This window comes from Lycorma delicatula, chromosome 7 (genome assembly GCF_047948215.1).
Source record: "Lycorma delicatula isolate Av1 chromosome 7, ASM4794821v1, whole genome shotgun sequence".
Taxonomy (NCBI): domain Eukaryota; kingdom Metazoa; phylum Arthropoda; class Insecta; order Hemiptera; family Fulgoridae; genus Lycorma; species Lycorma delicatula.
Genome location: NC_134461.1, coordinates 20,042,448 through 20,064,572, shown reverse-complemented (window position 1 = coordinate 20,064,572; position 22,125 = coordinate 20,042,448). Strand labels below are relative to the sequence as shown.

Here is a 22,125-nt window from a genome sequence, read left to right as displayed (position 1 = left end):
TCACTATGTAACATTCTTTGTACTATATGACTAGATTTTCTCATTTCTTGTGAAGCTCACTGTGTTGACTTTCACGGACTACGTTACACGGCAAATCAAAGTACTTCAACATTTTCTGGAGAATGAAGGGTAGATGTTTTAGGTTGTTTTTCTTTTATGCTGCCTTCTTCCTCAAATTTACGGTATAAACATAGAATGGTGTTTCTTGCTGGAGTCCATCGAGTGTTAGATTAAGCAACTCTATCAGTATTTGCAAGAAATATTAACTTGTACTCAGCATAAAAATATCCTTGTGTCCTTTGTATGTTACTTTTCATGAATTCTGATTAATGAGGCTGAAATATAAGTGATAACAGGAAGATATTAGCAATGGAAATGAAGGAATGTAGGAGAATGTAATAATGAACAGCTAGCGAGATAGATTAAAAAAAAGATGAGAATTTTAAAATAATGGATGAAAAATGCAATGGTTTAAAGTGGTAGAGAAAGTTGGTAGAAGATTACATAATGTTTGTAGGATAATTGAATACAAGAGGTGAGTTGAAAGAGGATAAAAATTCACTGCCCAATAATGACTGGTTAAAAGGGTTAAATTTTAAATGTATTGACAAACAAACACAGCTTTTGTGAGAACATTAATTTTATTACATACATCAGTTTTAAATAAACATAAATGAAAACAATATAAAAAATGGTAGTTGTGTATTATAATGGTGCCACCATCATTGGGAGGTTATAACCAGCATGACTGGTGGCGAGTTAAATAACTATGTTCTACTTCTTATGAGTAAGACAATAAATTAAAAATATTTATTAAAGTTAACGTGAACTTATAAGTAAAATGTGTGCACTTTGGAATCTCCCACATTATGAAGAAGAAGCTGTTAGATTTTTGCAGGAAAAGGGTATTCTTCTGAAGAGACAAAAATGTGCCAAAGAATATATGACTATGTATTTTAGTAAAGGAGTCATTTGCCAATGCAACAAGAGAAGTTGCCGCAGTAAAATAGGTATGCACACAGGTAATTGGATGAAAGGCAGTAAAATAAAATTTCTGAATGCAGTCCGTTTTATTTATGCCTGGGCATATGAAATGATTTCTTTCAAATGGTGTTCATGTGAGCTGGACATGAACATTCATATGTGTACAGACTGGAACAACTACCTTCGTGAGGTAGGCATTTCACAATTAATAAATCAGCCTGGAAAAATAGAAGGTCCAGGTAAAATAGTTGAAGTAGATGAAACTCTATTCAGTTGAAGAAAAAAAATCAGGTGGATAAGTGTTTTCCCAACAGTGGGTTTTTGGGGGAATTTGTCGGGAGGCGGGGAAATATTTTATAGTTGAGGTTCCCGACAGATCCTTCAATACTGCTCGAATAAAATCCTAAAGCATGTGTAATATAGTACAACTCAGTATTCTGACTGGAGAGCATATAGGACAAATGAAATTGAGAAGCATTGGTTACTAACACTTCACTTTCAATCACAACTATAATTTCATTGATCCTGAAATAAATTCTGGGTGTACACACACAAAATATGAAAAAAATTATGGGGTTCTTTGAAATGGAGAAATAAAAAACATAGAGGTACTGTCACCATATAGAGTCGTATTTTGCTAAGTTTATGAGGCACCGAAAACATACATCGAACTATATATTTCAAGAAATATAACAAGTATTATCTAATTTTGGCCACCAGAAATTTGAATAAATGATTCAATTTCTAGTTTTGTGTTTCTACTTTATTCCTAACATCATAAATTTAGAGACCTATTACATATATAACTTTCCAAACATAGTGGTGCCGTTATAATACAAAAGTATCAAATAAATATATAGTATTAATATTTCTAATTGCTTCTAATGCAATTTTTTTTATAGTTTTTAAAATCAGTTCTGAAATTCACTTAATAGAAAATATTAAACATATAAATGCAAAAGTAGAAAACTGGTAACTAAGAAATATATAATTTTTAATTAAAGTAACAAAAAATTAATCACAGGATAAATTGTAAAAGCTTATTCCCAATGAAAATCTATTACAACTAAAAGAAAAAAATTCTTTGAAAAGATATTTCTTTATTCATTCAATGTAATCCATTCAAAACCTGAGGAATTAATGGAATAAAATTTAATTTCCTTTGATGATGTAGTAGAAATAATACATCTGTAACAAATTTTACCGTTTTTTAAAAATTGAAATGTTTGTAAATAAATTTTACGTGTAACATTATCATTGTCTAAACCAAAATTAATTTCATCAATCTTTCTAATAGATGCTGCAGACTTAAAATTTGATTGGCATGTATATATTAAACACATATTAAAATCATTGATACAATTTTTTAAAGATTTTAAAATTCTTTTTGCATATGCATCCATTTTCCTAATATTACCATAAAAACCAGTCTGTATATCTTGCCAGTAATTAGAACTAATACTGTCTAAAATAACTAAACTAATCTTTGAATTATCAGCTATTAATTGTTTCAATGAATGTAATGTCACTTGTAATTGAAAACCATTATAAATATTAAATAAAATTAAATTTTTTAATGAATATTTTATAATATTTTCTTTATTAACAAAATCCATATTATTACTTGACTGATTATCTGAAGTATTTACAATGCATTTATCTAAATACTGTTCCATTAATTCAGTCAATTTAAATATTTGAAAGTGATGATCGATATTTATAAGTATAACAGTACAATCAAGTCCATTAATAATTATATTATTCACAGCCTTTGGAAGTATACATTTAATTATTAGTTTTATAAGTAATAATGTTTTACCACAATTTATATCACCACAAATTTCAATCACTTCTTTTGATTTCAATCCATCAGGAAATAATGCATCACTGAGTTCACTTAGACTAGGTCTTGTTGTCAAGCGTCCCAGTAGTTGTAATCCAGTTTCAGCAGCACACATCCTGTTAAAAATAGAACATAAAATTTTGTATTAAAAATAATTAAATAAGTATATGGTGTAACTCCTCTAGTTATGAATCTTTAAATGTGAATTTTTTAAAGGCTCAAAATATAATTAAAAACTGCTATCAATAATATTAATCTATAAATAGTCTAAAAAAAATTATAGTTTTAGTGACAAAGTTACCCAATAAATTAATAATATTTTACCGTAGCGTTACCTAATGTTACGCTACAATTTTTTTTATTAATTGGTGGCATTAACTGCAATGGAGAATGCACGGAATCTGCACAACTGCACAATAACTCCAGCTAAATTGTAATAACTGTTTATTAAACATTAGCAGATTAGCATATCTTCCGCCGAACAATTTTCAGTACAATACTCCTTGAAATATTCCAAGTGCTGCAAAACTAACAGTTTTAAGTTAAAAAACTAAATATTACTGTATTAATAGTCTATTCTCAAAATCTCATTTGTACTTAATATAACAATGCTAGAGAGTTAATTTAAACATTCAATATGAATTAGTAATTATAATTTGTATAAAAATGTACAAAAATTATATAGATTTTTTTTCTAATCATTAGTGTCAGTTCCTAAACTAGTGAGGTTAGGGATATACTTTAAAATGTATTAATTTTTTTATTGGTATGTAAGTAAAAACACTATTTTATGCCCATGTAACATGTATAACAAACAATATCCAATGGTAGTTGTAACCTATCATTGGATGAGGCCCTTTTCCAATTTTTATCACATTTTTTTATATGACATACAAAAATTAGCAGGACCACTGCTAAGTTTTCTCAGAAAATAGACTTCTTGTGTCCTCTATTTTCCAGCACTTCCAGTTCAAACACAAATTTTAACAGCATCATTCATTGAAAACATCCCATATGTAAGTCACCATGCCAAATTCAGATTTTTTGTCCAACCAATCCCAACTTATTAACCCAAAAACATTATAACAAAACATGTGTATATATGTAAACACACATGAACATAATTTAGCCATTTTATATGGCGTATTTCAATATTTCATGACATAAAAGTGACTTTCAGGCACAATTGACATAGCTTGTTGTAACTTATAATGAACAGTAACTGGCAGGAAAATTTTAATTATAGAAATACATTAATTCCCAATGACATAAGACCATTTATGTGTAGGAAATAAGCAGTTTTCTTAACCAATGAAAATAAATATGAAGCATAATATGTAGCATAATTGTACTAGTATAAATGTATTTGTCCCACCGGATTCGTTTAGTGGTGAACACCTTTTCCCAAATCAGCTGATTTAGAAGTAAAGAGTTCCAGCATTCAAATCCTAGTAAAGGCAGTTACTTTTATATGGATTTGAATACTAAATCGTGCATACCGGTGTTCTTTGGTGGTTGGGTTTTAATTAACCAACACATCTCAGCAATGGTCAAACTGAGACTGTACAAGACTACACTCATACATATGAGTGTGTTCATGTACACTCATACATATCATCCTCATTCATCCTCTGAAGTAATACCTGAATGGTAATTCCTGGAGGCTAAACAGGAAAAAGAAAAGTATAAATGTATATAATTATAGGAATCAACTTGAAATTAAATCTGACAAAGATGTAATTATCAAGAAATTATAAGAAAAGTTTCAGAAAAAATAAAAATGAAATCATTAAGTTTATAAGGTATAACTGGTTTGGTTAAGATTAAAATCAACCAACCAGAAAGGCAATGCCATCAAATTAATCATAAAGATAAAAATTCACTAACAGCAAGAACATTCTTATCATAATAAAATATTCGAAAAATAAGTAGTCTACTATATATTCAATTATTGCATGAATTTTTTTCTTAATTAACTTACCCAAACAAAAAAAAAATGTTGCAGATAATCAAACAGTCTCACACGGATAAATGCATATAAACAATATGAATGGTGGTAAAAGAAATAAGTAAGATTTTATCAACAAAACTATTAGTACACAAAAACGTTCATTTCACGTTCTTTAACTTCATAATTAGTTTGCGTTTAAAAATATGGTTTCACAACATAATTTAACTTGTTTCACATATTTAGTATTTAAGACAGTAATAATACTACATTAATAATAATACTTAATTAGTTAGAGAGGTTAGAAATTAAAATAATTAGTCAAAAAGATTATAACCTTTTTTTATATTAACAGGTTATATTAAAAAGTTACCAACATTTGATAACTTTGCAAATTAAAATTCATAGATTATACAAAGCTGGTAACATACATTACAAAACTATTGAAGCACTACCTCGATTACAAAGTTCATGAGAAAATGTTAAGAGTTTGATCTATGTAGTTATTCGATATTTAAAAATAATTAAATTTAATAACAAACACATTTAAAAATTACTTAAACATCGATAAAAATTGTCGATGTATTAATCGATACACATTGTACATTACCTTATTAATACATCGACAAATTAATATTTGGTATCTGATTTTTAAAAGAAAAAAGTTGAAATTCTACACCACCTTGAATGGATTTTATATTCAGGCCATTATAGGGAGAAATGTTTCAAGCTTGGGTACTATCGGTTATACGGACCCCTACTGAAATCCAATTGATTTAACTGGCGCTGATACTTTTGAGGCATTCTTACACGAAATTCGTGTTTACTAGCTACCTAAATAGGTAAAATAGATTTAATTTGTATATTTAACGTTAATTAGATGAGGTTAGCGAGCGTAAATAATGTTGATATACGTGCGCGATTCGACATTACACGGAATCAACGTAATCTAATCAAACAAAAACCTACGCTCGCTAACTTCATCTGATTAATGTTAAAAATAAAAAATTATGTACGAGTTATACGTATATAAGTTTAATTGTGTCGACTTGCTTACAAAGGTTATAACTTCTCAGTAGGGGTCCTGTATAACCGATAAATACCGAAGTTCGTAATTGAATCCCTCACAAGAAAGATGAATTATCATTTTATTTTTAACTACACGCGTTTTGATTTGTAGTCATCACGGACTCTCCTCTAATAGATAGTTGGCAGGCACCTGGATCACATGGTTGCTATTTATATAAGTTTGCAAATTTTCACTAACCACGTTTTGTTCAATTGTTAGTGTTTTTGTTTTATTTTAGTTTCTATTAATTTTCATTAATAGAATTATTTTGAATTTAATTTTTGTTGATAAGGCTTGTTTATTTTTGAACAGCTGTTTGTTTATATACTGGAAAAATTTATTTGTTTATGTTTAATTTTTTTTTTTGTTCACCTTCATTTACCCTGTACCCTGGAGCCGGAACAAGCAACTAAGCATAACTCAACTCCGGAGGGTACCTTTGCCTCAAACTATCTCGGCACAACAAAAGGTCCTGCCCAGGTAGCCGGGACTCGGACTTGCAGTACAATCCACGTCTCTAATGAGAGGACTCTAAAGGGGTCCCCTCACCGGGACTTCAGTATTAATGCCCTGCCTCTAATGGGGAACTCCCAAGGGGATCCCCCACCGGGACTACGGTCATACATTCCCTCCCGCAGAGCTGCTGCGAAGGAGTCGGTGTCCAGTCATTAATGATGGACGCCAGAACCTCCCACCCTCCTGGACGGGTCTGTCTCCCACAGACATCCATCAGTACCAAGCGGATGCCGCTTCTTCATGTCGCAGATAAAGCTTTGCATCCCCTACCTCCGAGTGCGTGCCTTTGCAACCGACAGGAAGGAGACCTAGCCTCTCGCCGGCAGTCCTTCCGTAGATGACCAGCCTCACCACAGATGAAACACGATAGTACTTGCACTTTCCGTGCCCTGCTGCCTTCTAACACCAATTTTCGAGGCCTCTGCCTCCTCAAAATATACAGCCATTTTATTATCTGTCCTTCTATCCATATACTCCAGCAATCTCCTGCATATTATACCAATGTTATCCTCTACCGCCCCGTACTTGGCAGTAACTTTCAACTCCTCTAGCTTCTTCAACGCACGATAAGTCCTCTGCGACCACCTTCTCTCCTTCTACAGAATTAATCACAAATGTGTACACCCGGCCTAGGTTTTGTTTTTTTTTTTTACAAATATTTATTCATATTTCAATAAATATTTACATTTACCTTTCAATAAAGTTATCTTTAGTTTGAAATTACAATTTTTATTATGAGAAATATATTTAGTTTTTTTTTCAGTGATTTTTATACACAATTACATTACCACCTAGCACATGCAAGGTGTATCACGAAGATCTCCTGGGACTTTCACACCTGTTCTACTTGCAAAAATAATGAAAAAAGTACACAAATATATGTGTTAAAATGTTTTGTTCGTGAGTTAGGGCTAGTCAAAGATTTTGCTCGGATTTCAGCTATCCCGGTGAAATGAGTTTGAGTGAATTTGTTGAGGAATTAACTGTCGCATTATGGATGCAGCTGAGCAACTAAAGGACAACCCTGAAAAACTAAAAAGAGCAACAAAAGCAAGAAATGTGTTGAAAATGACAGGGTAATTTTTGAATATTTTTTATAAACTTGTGTATACATAATTCACTTTTCTTTGTTTATTCAACTTATCTTACAACATTTTTATTCAGAATTAAATTTTCTACAGGTTTTGTTTAAAAGTTTTATGTGTTTATTACCCATTTAAAACGGTTACTGTCAAATATAAAAAAACAGGATTTTTTATTCTAATTAATGGTTTTCACCCCATATTTCTCAAAAACTACTGCAGGTATGGTTCTGGGGCATATTTTATTTTATTTTTTGGGTCAAAAAACATAAGAAATCACTATTTCTGTCCCTTAATTAACATCCCAAAAATTTCAGTATGACCTCATTTACCAGGGTAGCTGAATTCTGAGTATCTTTCATTAACCATAACTCGCAAACAAAGTATTTTAGAACTTATGTTTACATGAACTTTTTTCATTATTTTCACAAGTAGAATAGGTTATCATAGTCCAGGGAGAACTTAGTCATAGATCCTGTATACGTTACTCTGGTTAATCTAGTACTGATCAATTTGATTATTTATATATATATATATATATATATATATATATATATATATAAGAGAGAGAGAGAGAGAGAGAGAGAGAGAGAGGGAGCGAGAGTGCATGTTATTATCATTTAACAAAAAATACAATAAATTAAATTCAACAATGTAAATGTGGACTAAAAAATATTTTTTAACACTTTTTAATAAATTACAATGAGCACTAGGGGTTAAGGAATAATTAACAAAGTAAAGACAATACTTTTCTTACTTTTAAGGTACAACTGTGTGTCAAATGTACCTCAAATACCAGGTAAACAGTACTTAATTGTATAATTATTTATAAGTGACTTTTTTCTAAAGGAACAAGAAATATACAAAATAACAAAAAAATAAAACAACTTCCAAAAAATACTTGTAAAATTTAATAACACTTCAATTTTGACTTTTTAAAATCAGCAACAAATTAAAAATAAATTATCTATAAATGACAAAAAATTAATTTAGTCATAAATTTAGAGTGTAAAAAATTGAAGAAGAAATGAAAAAGTATTATTTTTATGTAGCATACATATATTATTTTTCATTAAGTATTATACTATTTTAAAACAGTTTTACGGATTAGATTTATTATTTCTAAAAAGTTTAGTCTACATCTCCTAATTTCATTATTATTTAAACTGTGAAAGGTCTACAAAAAGAATGCATGCTTTTTGTAGGCTCACCTCAAAAGACATACATGTAGAAGCCAAAAAACTTGAATACGGATAAAACTAGAAAAAGAAATGTAGAGAAAAACAGCATTAAGTAATTACTAATGAGAGTAAGGTAAAGTTGTATGTACGTATTATTTTTTTACCTCAATCTTGTCAAATAATTTTCTTGACATTCTGTATAAAAATACTATGAATATCAGGATGACTTCAACTTACATATTATCAAGTTTTAACAATCCAATACTAAAAGCGATGACAACAAATAAAGAGTAATTTAAAAGTGTTTATGAAAGTAATATAATTTCTTATTTTAAAACAAATCATTTAGAAAATCTTCAATGGGATACTTACAGAGAAATTTCTAGAAAAAAAAAATCATTACAAGCAATCCATTATATGAAGATCAAGGCTTGTATGCAGAGAAAATAAAGTTACATAGAAATAGAGTTGAAAAATTCCTATTTTTTCAAAAGTTGGTTAAATAATAGTTATAATCCTGAAAATGTTTTAACTTCTATAGCATTAACCATACAGCAAAAATGAAAATAAAATGCATACAATATCACTACTTCTATAAGAATCCTGGCAATCTATAAAGGCATTTCATTTTATACATTGTCAAGCAAGTAGTACAGACAACCTGAAAATCAAGAAGATTTTAATAAAGAAGAATTTACTTACAACATAAATAAATACATCCAATATAGATGCAACATCATTCATATAAGCTTTTGGTGTAAAAAACACTCCATCAGCTAATATTTTTAAGGCAAGTTCCAAACTCATAAAAATGACGAACCCATATTCTGCAATTTGTAAAACAGGAGTTGACATCACTCTATAATCAGGTGTCTCAAACATCATTTAAATACATGAAAGAGTGGTTACACATATCATAACCTGGTCCAGATATGTGACTAAACTGAGAAAATTGCTGTAAAAAAGAAGAAATTATCAAAATGATAAAAATAAGAAGCAAAAAGATATCTATCGCTCTTTCTATTAAAAAAAATCAAACTATTTTGCAACTTATTTCTAGCAGCAAGCTAAAATCTTAATGTTCACTGGTTTGGCCTTATGTACAAAATTTTCCTACAAGGTGTAACAAAGCTGTAATAGCAAGGCACTTTCCCCTCTACTTAGAGTAATAGCCAAAGCCATTTATCGTAGTGTAGGGCACGATTGCTTAATTTTCAGTTTGACATTGACGAGTTCAATTCAAAGTACAAATGAAAGTTAAAAACATAAGCTGCAGTACAATGATTGTACATGCGTAATGTGCAATGCCACATTAAAAATTTTTTTTGTGTAATTTTTTATACTGTACCGTAAAATTTTTAAATAAATTCATTCATCGGTTATTTATCGAAAATGTACAAATTGTTTGTACATTGTTTTTTTGTTGCTTGTATAAATTTTTTTTATAAGCATCAATTTGCATTCATTAATGTTTTTGTAAACAAATTCATGGCTGTCTCACTGCTAGCTACGAACATTTGAAATAGTCTAAACATATTAATCATCGAGCTTGGTCTTACTTCCTTCCAATCAATTATTGGTTTCTTAAAATTGAATTATGTATGAGTCATTTGTTTAGCAGTAATCACCTTTACCAACAAAAGCAAATATTTTAATCCATCAATAAAAACAAAGAAACATATTCTGTATAGTATAGAAAACACTAAGCACAGTCATTACTTTAAATCATGTGAATTTATGTAAAAATTATTATGAGAATAAGTTTTTACACATTCATTTTTATTTTATTATTTTTGGTTTTATTTATTTGATTTACATTATGCATATTTGTATAATACCGGATATATTTCAGTGTTTTTTATCATTAGCAGTTTTACATTTGTAGTTATGGAAATTCCAAAACAGGTAGTCATAAAGTTTAACTTAGCCAGATTTGTGATGTCATTTTCATTGTTCATTCTTTTATGAAAAAAGAAGGTTCATGGTAACTAACAAAAGTTCAGGAAAGGGTTCCTGAAACAACAGGAGTTCTTGCTGTAGTGTTCTGCGAATAATTGAGGAAATACCTCAATTATTCGCAGAAAAAAAAGGCAGCATCCGCTAGTGGATTTTCTATTCCAAACAAAAAACATTTACAAAATAAACTAAAAACAGAAATTGATAACTTTGACAAGTGTGTTATTAGATGAACTATAAATGAATTTAATGTTTCACAAAGTACACAATCTATTATAAAAAGTTTATTAACAGTGGTAAAGAACAAAATACACTTCAAGGGTGGAAAATTGGCTTTGCGGGAAGTTAATAAGACAATTAAGATTTAGATGGAAAAAGATGTGTAATAATAGAAGATTTTTAATAAGAAAAAAAAATGATGTTTAGGAGAAACAAATACTATACCTACGAACATTAGAAAAACACAGAGCTGAAGTATGGCCAGTCATTTTTACGGATGAAACGTATGTGCATTCAACACACACAAGGCCATATTGTAGGACGAATGATTCTGATGAAACATCTGGCTTACTTGTTCTGATTTCAAAGGTCAAAGAGTAATTATCATTCATGCTGGGGGGGAAAATGCTTTTGTAAAAGATGAGTTATTGATTTTCAAATCTGAACAAACATGTGGCGATTACCATGATACTAAGAATTATAGAAATTATAAAAAATGGGTTACAAATCAACTCATAAAAAATTTATAAACTTAAACAACATTTAGTGTTAAGTCATTGATTATGCACCAAATCACAATCTGGAGTTGAATGGTGCACCGAAATCAACCTCTGAGAAATGACTGAATGGTTACTGAAAAGAACTATTGTTCGATGAAAACCTGTTAAAACCCAAGCTATATAAATTAATTTCAGCCGCTAAATCATGATTTAAAATGTATAAAATAGATGCTTTATTTGCTGAAAAGGGTCACAGTGTATTACGGCTTCCACCGTATCATCTGCATCTCAGTCTGACTGTGATGAAATGGGCTGATATAAAAAATTATGTTGTTGATAAAAATGTGACTTTCAAATTGGATGATTGTATAGAATTAGTACAAGGTAAAATAGGTGTAATTAATAAAGATGACTGGATGCAAAAATGTTAGCTTGTGCAACAATTAGAAAAAAAATTATTAGACTGATCATGTGATTGACCAGGTATCGGAAATTATACTGAACACAGCAAACAATTGTGAAAACCATACAGATGGTAATAGTGAAAGTGAATTCAGTGACAATGATGATTCAGATGGTGAAATTAGCGGTTTGAAGAGTTACAGTAATTATGGTAAGTAAATAATGTTACGTTTAATGTTTTTTGCATAAGTTAGTACACTGATTCCTGCCATGAATAAGTTCTTCCATGCATTTGTTGTGTACCTCCCAGAGCTGTACATCTACTTCCCCCTGCAAGCACCTTGCTACAACTGTTCAGCTATAGATTTAAAAATGAAGTACATATTTAAAAAAAAATTATTTTCCTCAAAGAATCTGACAGAAAATTAAATTATTTATATGAAATATGTTAAATCATTCATTTATTTTACTATTAAAGGTTTTGTTTTGTTCTTTTTCAGTTAAAATTATAAAACTAGAAAGATTTAAAACTGAAAATTCACTGCTCTGTCTTCTTTTTATAACTGCATTTGTCAAAATTTTCTGAAAATAGATTCGGTCATAATTACGGTATTAAAAGTTTTTTTTGAAAAAATAAAATTTTTATGACTTAGCATTTTATACATTTTAATATTTTTTATACAGGTTGTATCATAAAGTTCTTCCAGGACTTTCATAACCTTTTCTACTCATGAAAGTATTGGAAAAAGTCCTAAAATACTTTGTTAGTGAGTTATGGCTAGTGAAAGATTTTGCTCGGCTTTCAGCTACCCTGGTGAGATGGGGTCCTACTGGAATTTTTAGGGCATTAATTAAGGGTCAGAGTTAATGAATTCTTATGGTTTTTGATCTGAAAAATCAAATAAAAATAGGTCCCAGAACCATACCTGCAATACATTTTGAGAAATCTGGGGTGAAAACCAATAAACAGGGGTGAAAAATCCTGCTCTTTATGTTTTGATGTATGATAACTTTGTTAAATGGGTAATAAAGACATAAAACTTTTAAACAAATGTTTCAGACAATTTAATTCTGAACAAAATGGTGTAAGATAGGTTAAATAAAAAAGAAGAAAGTTAGAAAAATTACAGCACTAGAGTACTGTATAATTTTTGTGAAGAAGACCGCATCACACATTGATATTAAATCAGTGTTGAAAATTGCCTCCATCATTTCATGAGTATTTATGATATGTATGAGTGTAAATAAAGTGTAGTCTTGTACATTCTCAGTTCGACTATTCCTGAGATGTGTGGTTAATTGAAACTCATCCACCAAAGAACACCGGTATCCACGATCTAGTATTCAAATCCATGTAAAAATAACTGACTTTACTAGGACTTGAACGCTGGAACCCTCAACTTCCAAATCAGCTGATTTGGGAAGATGCGTTCACAACTACACCAACCCGATGGGTTATTTCATATTCTACTACAGCATTATCATTACACACACCCAAAATGAATACTATATCAGCATATTCTTCTGTTGTAAATAAACATGACATTACTTCAATGGCAGAGATCATATTTAAACTAACACTCACAGAAACCCTTCTCTAACAACAGCACAGTTCACAGTACCTGGTAATATTTAATGTACCTAACAGAATGATTTAAACACTAATACAGTATTGCGCATTGTTGATCAGCTGCTGTTACTGACAAGTTTGAAATAATAATTTTTCATTTATTTTATTTCTGTCATTAATAAAAAAATTATTATATAAGGAATTTTTATTTTACAATTGTTGTGTAATTTCCAGTTTTTTAAATATTTTAACAGTAAGTTTTGTTTTTACAAAACCTTTTTTTCAGATCTCCAAAAAAGATTTGGTTTTTTTTCATTAAATAAGTACATTCTAATAAATGTAGTAACATACTGTTTCTAAATAAAATTCAAATTTTTATAACTTTTCATTGTTTTATTCAACTTATCTTAGACAATTTTCTTCAGAATTAAATTTTCTACAAGTTTTGTTTGTTTATTGCCAATTTAACAAAGTTATTATACATCAAACATAAAAAACAGGGTTTTTTATCCTAATTTATTGTTTCCCCCCAGATTTCTCAAAATCTACTCCAGATAATTTTGGGAATATTTTATTTAATCTTCAGGTCAAAAACCATACAAAACCCCTAATTTTGTCCTTTCATTAACATCCTAAATGTTTCATTACGATCTCATTTCACTGGGATAGCTGAAATCAGAATGGAATCTTTCACTAGTCATAACTCGCAAACTAAGCATTTTAGCACATATGTACTTTTTCCATTATTTTCACATGTACAATATGTTATGAAAGTCCTGAAGGAATTTGTGATACACTTGTATTCACAAATATTTTGAGAATATACAAATTTTCAGTACATCAAAACATATTTCATTTATATTTCCTCAATAAATGGCAATTTAAAAAAAAATCAGCCAGAAAATTCTTGTTAAGGAGAAACTGGTTTAACCAGGTAATGTCATTATTTATTTCACAAATCCTATTTACACAATTCATATTTTATAGTCTGCATTGTGTGTGTGATTTATAATATCATTGCAGAAGATTTACTTGTTTTTATTGTTGTCAGTTAATTAATTTTACATAAATAATTTTCTAAATGTACTTTTTCTAAAAAAAATACCAAAAGTAATAATTTCAACCATTTTTTTCATAAATGCGGTGTACACTTTTGGCCACTGATTGTGAATTTATTTTGTACATATAAGTGAATGGGGGTTGTTGGAAATTAATGGATGATACACTGAGTTTACGTTGTATTAAGGATTTTAGTCTAAAAATTCCTACTCTAAATAATATTGAATTATGATTAAAATATCACAGATTTTATCCAATAATTATAAAATCTGAATGGAAACAGCATGAATAATTTAATCAGTTTTAAAATTGAAGTATTAAAGAGAACTTAGATAATAAATTATCCGCTTCTTTCTTAAAAGATAAAAATTTAATTATTATTAAATCACTATTAAGTTTATTAATACGATAAAAAAAGATTGCATACATAGTAACAGACTAGGCACGCTAATTATAAGTATTGTAGATATACATGAACTTGATAAACAATTATTACTGATGATATTTTTAATTTTTCTGTCAGTGTAAAATTTATATGCACTCAAGATGTTTTTTTTTTATAAAAAAATCAAATTATCCACCCAATTTTAAAACAAGTCGCATCAAAATTTTTACCAAAAATACCAAAAGTAATAATTTCAACCATTTTTTTCATAAATGCGGTGTACACTTTTGGCCACTGATTGTGAATTTATTTTGTACATATAAGTGAATGGGGGTTGTTGGAAATTAATGGATGATACACTGAGTTTACGTTGTATTAAGGATTTTAGTCTAAAAATTCCTATACTCTAAATAATATTGAATTATGATTAAAATATCACAGATTTTATCCAATAATTATAAAATCTGAATGGAAACAGCATGAATAATTTAATCAGTTTTAAAATTGAAGTATTAAAGAGAACTTAGATAATAAATTATCCGCTTCTTTCTTAAAAGATAAAAATTTAATTATTATTAAATCACTATTAAGTTTATTAATACGATAAAAAAAGATTGCATACATAGTAACAGACTAGGCACGCTAATTATAAGTATTGTAGATATACATGAACTTGATAAACAATTATTACTGATGATATTTTAAATTTTTCTGTCAGTGTAAAATTTATATGCACTCAAGATGTTTTTTTTTTATAAAAAAATCAAATTATCCACCCAATTTTAAAACAAGTCGCATCAAAATTTTTACCTAATTTTGACTATGAAAATTTTATTTTTATTAATTTTTCAATGTATGTTTTGGATGCCATTTTTTTTTTTTGTCTTTTTTGTGAAGCTTGACTTTGATTGCTTTCCATTAAATTATTACTGCACAATCCTACTCAGATTTTTACATAAGGTAGTCTGTTTTATTAACCTATTACTCATTAAATTTCAGATCAGCACCCTTTTAACAATTTACAAGTTGCTATTAATTTTATAAAATCTTTTTATCTTTGGGACTATGAGACATATATATATATATATATATAGTTCAAGGCTCTAGTATCTTCACCATTATTTTAAATTAACAAATATCATATTTTATAAAAATTATTGCTAACCTGAGTTTTTTCAGATTTTTTACAGTTTAATAATAATTGCTGTGCCAGGTGTGATTGAGGTAAAACAAATATATTCTTTTATTGTAGGCAGAGTAAATTATCATCACCATCACTGAATCACTATCAAGCTTGTCTACATTATGCAAGAGTACACAAAGTATATATAAAAAATTTTGAATAATTAATCCAACATCTCTCTGATTAGTTTAAATATATTATTTATTGCCAAGTACAAAATAAAATTGAAATATACAGATGAATAAGTTATTGCTTATAAATGTGAATTATTCATAATAATTAATACCTTTTAAAGAAAAGTGAACTTTTAAAACACATCATTGACTGACCAGTTACGATGTTCACTATAATGATTTCTGTTAAATTTCCAGTATATATATGTTAGATGTTAGAAACCGATCTAACTCCTGCAGAAAATACATGATTGTCATTCAGTAATTTCTCTGAAGCCTATTTGAAATTAGAAGCTTTAGTTTTTATTTTGTCACTGCCTCACAAAATGTGCACTATGTTTTTGCATTTTAAGATTTCTTTCCTTTTTGATAAGATTTTCATCCATTTGGAGTATTCTCTCTTTACAACACTGATTTGTTGTAAAGAGAGAATATTGAAAAATATTAAAATGAAATTATTTGACTGAAATTATTTAATAAGTTAAATTAAAAATAATTAATATTGAAAAAATATTAACTACTGTTAGTATTTTTGAACACCCTTTTCAAATCTCTTTTACAATAAAATAACACCTGGTATTTGTTTTCTAAACCACAGTCGCTATCACTGTCATTTGTGCGGCCTTTTTTTTAATAAATCTGAACGCATGCTTATTTTGTCATTGTATGTCAACGCAGTTCCTTTTATACTTTTCATTTCCATGATTCTTTCACAAATTTTATGCTACTGCCTATCAGTTTTAACATTTACCTTTACACACTTATTTCTGTTGTACTTTTCTAATAAACTTTCTACTTGGTTGTTGGATACGGTAGGCTTCAGTAGGTTCCTTCAGAACATAATGAGAAAACAACTCAAATATCTCAATTTCAAAAACATTTTTGTTTTTCCTTTTTTTATTCGTGTTCCATTGATTAATGTAAACCCGGTTCTAAAATAAATATTCAATTCAGTTGCTGATTTTTCAATAATTGAACAAGGGTATGATGATCTGCTAGGTCTTTTAAATCTTTCTATTTTATCCTGCATTTATCATCTATCTAATTGCATACAGCATTATGCACCTTTATATTCTAATAGTTTACTTAGCCCATTCCTTTAAATCAAAATTCCGTATCACAATTTCCTTTTTTTAAAACAAATATTTAACATCATCTGATAATGAAAATGTTTGTATTGTCAAACCCATATATTTTTTTCTCTAATTATTGAAATAAACAATTTTTAATTCTCTAACATGAGCAATTTTTTTCATACATATCAAATGTCTTTAAAAAACTCATAATTTTTTGATGACACACATCATAACAGTAACTGCAATAAATATTTGCAAATACAAGTAAATATGTATCTTATGTATTGCTGATATCTTTTGTGAAATTGTCTTTTTTGTGAAATTCTGTTGTTATAATAATAAACTGTTTATTAACCATTTAAAATGTATTAAGTCCTGTAGCTAAATTACTATTTTCATAAAATATTTTTCTGAAGTAATTGTTAAGATAGAATTATTCATGATTTCCTAACTGGATTTTTAAAAATTTTTGTTTACGTTTGCTTACTTATAAGTTTAACTTCAATTCCAAATTCCAAAGAAAACCACAAAATAAATCACCTTTATTTTTTATATTATTATATCGATTTAACAGTTGAGTACTAGTCATGCAGTCAACATGACACATGGAAGACCTCAGTTCTCAGAGGCAAAGATAAATATAGATTTAAGCGCTATTTGTTTTTTCAAGCTAGAAGAGAGAGAAAATGTGCAATGACAAAAGATAAACAGTATACAAGTATGCATCATAATGCTTTAGTGTTAGTTTAGATTCAGTCAAGAAAATTTGAGCAAGAAAAAAAACTTCAGAATGTTGAAAACACTTTACCTTATTGAAAATGCATTTCTTATAAAAAGAAAAAGAAAAGAGAAAGAAAACAAGAAAGTGCATTTCTTATACAAAGAAATGCATTTTGTTACTGTCAATCGGAAAAAGACAGTAATTAACAACTTCACAATTAGTGTGCTATTTGGCAAACAATACAAAATTTTTACATCAATAAACGGTTTCTGACTATAGAAAACTCAGGTAGAAACTTCAAGACAGCATACTCAGCTAACAATTTTTAACCTATAGAAAATCGTGAAAAACACTGAATTTCTGTTTAAAAAACACAATAGGAAGTCAGTACTATTTGAATCTGCAAATACTGAAGCAACTCGCCACAATTTCCTTAGAAGAATATGCAATCTGGAAGCTTCTAATACAAAATATTTCAACAGATGAGATGTGGTATAACCAGATCATATGCTGTCATGAATGGCAAAATGCTGTAAAGGCAACTTCAGCAATTATAATTTATATCGTGGTTTTATATAAGTATATGGATGGAGAGGAGAATTCTGTTGCAGTTGGGTACAAGGCAACAAATTATTTAAATATTGAAAATGAAAATGAATTTATAGAAGAGGCTGAATGTTATTTTGTTGGAAAACAGAGCAGTATGATTAACCACACAGAGATAAATTGTATGTGCTTTGAAGGGTGAATCAGGAAAATGTTAACCTTTCTTCCACACAAATTGATTATTGTTTTAGACTAGGTCCTATATCGTGCAATGCTTGATTATGAAACCAAACATGTAACGGAGAAAAATGACATTATTCTGTGATTACAGAAAAAAAATTTGAATTTTCTATTGTCATCTCAAATTTTAAATCTTTCATAAAAGCTATGCTTATTAATCACTATAAAGTTTTTAGAACACCATAAATGAAATTATACAAATTACTAAAATTTTGCAGTGAGATGTTAGATTACTATAGTTGCCAGTTGCCTGCTGTCAATTAAATGCCTCAGAGTTAATTTGGTCAGCTTCTTAAAGGAGAATAACAAAAGTCAATATAGCCAACATGCATGAAAAAGAAATTTGTGCTAATGTAACCTGTGAGCTATGCAAGATCAAGTTGGGTCATGTTGAAGCTGTGAAAGAAATGTGTGCAACACGTAAAGGAACTGAAGACTATTCCTGGGAAAATAATAATTTGTTAAACAGTTCCAGAGGAACAGTTATTGGTAATGGCTGTACCTCTACACAGCACCAATTCATTCAGTGCCAGTAGTGATAACTGAGACACCAATTTATCCTAATAATACAATGTTTTTACTTCTGCACATCTGCATGTTGTTTTAAAAAGCTTTACAACAAAATTCATCTTTCTGAGTTCACCATTTTTTGATTTATAGGATGTACGCAATTATAAAAGGATTATAAAATCTAAATGATAGGCTTCTATTATCTTACTAAATACTTTTGTTTTATTATCTTACTAAATACTTTTCAGCAGACTTTTTCCTATAACCATTTGATTTTGTTATCTCTTTCTTTCTTTTGATTTTAACTCTCTTTTCAGCTCCTAATGCCATGATTGCATCAGCTTCCTTGTTCAAAATTCCTAATGATTTTTCCATTGCAGATTTTTCTTTTATAGCGTTTTTATTTTTTTCTTGAATCTATTTTTTCATCTTCAGTTTTTTATTTCTTCTGGTCATGTAAACAATGAACGCTAGCCTAAGGTGCTTTACTTAAAACATAATCACAATTTCTTTCTCTGAATATATCGTAAATGATACTCGATGGAATTAAACTTTCTTCCTTCAGATTTGCCACAATAATCGTTTTAAATCTGAATAGCTTCATTCTACAGTTGCTTGTCCATAAGATATTAAGATAAGTTGTACCATGTTCCAAATATCACGATACTCTTTTTTAAAAATTAATTACCAAAAAAAGCATCCAGCTTTTATTTATCCCTCTGAAATTCATTGAAATTAATTGGGCATTCCAACATTTCCTTCAAGAAACAATTTAAATTGCTGTAATGCTGTATTATAGATATTTGAATCGATTATGTACGGTGTACGTATTTTAAAACTTGCTTCAAAAATTTGCAAGCCATCAACGCAAAATAGATAAATTTTTATCTAAAATGATTCATGAAAAATATTTTGAATGGATTTTTCTCAAAACTTTATTTAAATAAAATCTTGCTCCATTTACCCAAATATTACGGTTAACTTAGCATTCAAAAACCCTTGTATTTGAATAGATGCATGAAGTCACGTGAAAAACTGCAACTCAAATCACATATGCAGGAACCTATGGAGGCACAGTTTATAATTTAAACTACTTCGGGAAAGAGTTGCATGTAAATTTCATTTTAATAAAGAAGAAAGTTAAATACCTAAGAGCCTATGCTCATCCTGGTATAAAAAGTAGGGGGTTTTTATCAATTCACATATTATTTCTACATCGTGCAAACCAAAGTGATTCAAGCATTCGCAATAAAGCCTTATGCTCCTGAAAACATATGATATTCCCGACATGAATTCACCACAGAAACCTATAATATGTCATAAAAATAATAACACAGTGAAAATCAATTGAAATAGTTATCATAATATTATAATACGATTTGACAGAAGTTTTTTCAATATTTCTCAAATCACAGTGGAAACTAAACAAGAACATTATGAAATGATGAAAATTACACATGGAATCAATTGTTTTCTTTCTTAGACTTTTAGTGGATATAGTATACCTTACTATTCACTATTCAACCACCCACTTCAGTTCAAGTGTCTGTGGATAATTTAAATTATATAAAAAATATAGGGTGATTATTTTTATAAGGCAAATTGTAATGTTATTTTCACGAGTATACAAAAAATTAAAAATTCTCTGGAACACAAATAAATTGGAGGGAACCAGGATTTTTGTTACGGAAGAGTGCAATAAGGAAGTAAATATGATAAGAAAGAAGGTAATTAAGATATAAGTTAAGCAGCAGGAATCAAACAAAACGGTAAACTTAGAGGGAACAACTTCTTTAATAGATAGAAAACTGCATTATACATAAATATTGAAGGTACATGGAGAATATATGCAAGTGAAGAATCAGAAGAGGGAGCAAGGAAGCGATCGACAAGAGTTCTGAAGAATGTTAAGAAGCACAAGAGATCATCAGGGCAGTCAACCTCACCATCCACTGGTGAGATTAAGAATTTTTTTCATGCGGATTCTGCATCTTTATCAAACAGAAAGTAGAATGATTTTATGATGATAAAGCATGTTTTATAACTTCTTAGAATACGGAGGAGTTTTGCAATATACTGTATTAATTTCAGTACTAATGAAACAATGTGCATGCCACTAAAACATTAAATAATTTATTTTTTAGAAACTTTCTCATTTCTGTGGTAGTAAAGTATTCTGTGCCCCAATATGACTGATACATTATGACCGTTTGCAAATATTGCTGTCAAAATAAACAAATGGGTAAGGTAAATAGGAATAAGTCAATTTTTGGTTAAAAAAAAATTTCATAACAGAAACCAATAATTAGTACAACAAATTTATGGCTAAATTACATTTCAGGTAAGCCAGTTTATGATACTATATATGTGTATTTCTATTAGTAGTAATGTTGGATTAGATCTAATGCATTGTAATGATAGTATTAAAAACAGTTCTAAAGCAAAAATATTAATACCTACTTTCCAAATCAGAATGATTGGATGAATTTATGACCGATAACATATCACAAATATGTTTTGTAATTGCTGTATTATAAATATCACCATTTAAAAAAAACGCACACAGCTAATACAATAAAATAAACTAATAAATGAAACTTTTACATAAAATAATAGTCTCATAAACACACCAAACTTTAAAGGCAACGTAAACGACATACATAACCTGAATATACACGTATTTTGTTTTCAAAAAATATCCAGTAGAATGCGGTAAAAAATTACCGGGATTTATAATAATCGAGCACACTATTTATAATAATGGGCACATGACATATAAAATAACTAGTTCCGTTCTTTTAAGGTTACCTCAATACAATGAAATATTTAATTATTTTTACAATAATGGAACATTGAAACGGTACAACATTCTTAATAAAGAAAATTCATCCCAAACGGGTATAAAAATTATTTTGTAAATGTATGTAATTTATTTAATCTGATTATCTTTTCTTCTATTGCC

The 22,125-nt window shown here is 28.8% G+C and overlaps 1 protein-coding gene across 7 annotated transcripts in view; it reads right to left on the bottom strand.

The window, feature by feature from the left end:
• Positions 1-622: 622 nt before the first annotated feature.
• Positions 623-22,125, bottom strand: part of Xrcc2 (X-ray repair cross complementing 2) — a 40,989-nt gene continuing 19,486 nt past the window's right edge. For 2 of the 7 annotated variants that reach the window (XM_075370856.1, XM_075370860.1), the window contains one exon: positions 623-2,943. In XM_075370856.1, the coding sequence (XP_075226971.1) occupies positions 2,085-2,942 (858 nt within the window). In that variant the 5' untranslated portion in view covers position 2,943 and the 3' untranslated portion in view covers positions 623-2,084. Of the gene's footprint in view, positions 2,944-4,808; positions 5,039-5,112; positions 5,247-9,325; positions 9,505-21,619; positions 21,882-22,125 lie in introns of those variants that run through there. The other 5 variants (XM_075370853.1, XM_075370855.1, XM_075370854.1 and 2 more) reach the window with 5 other exon arrangements.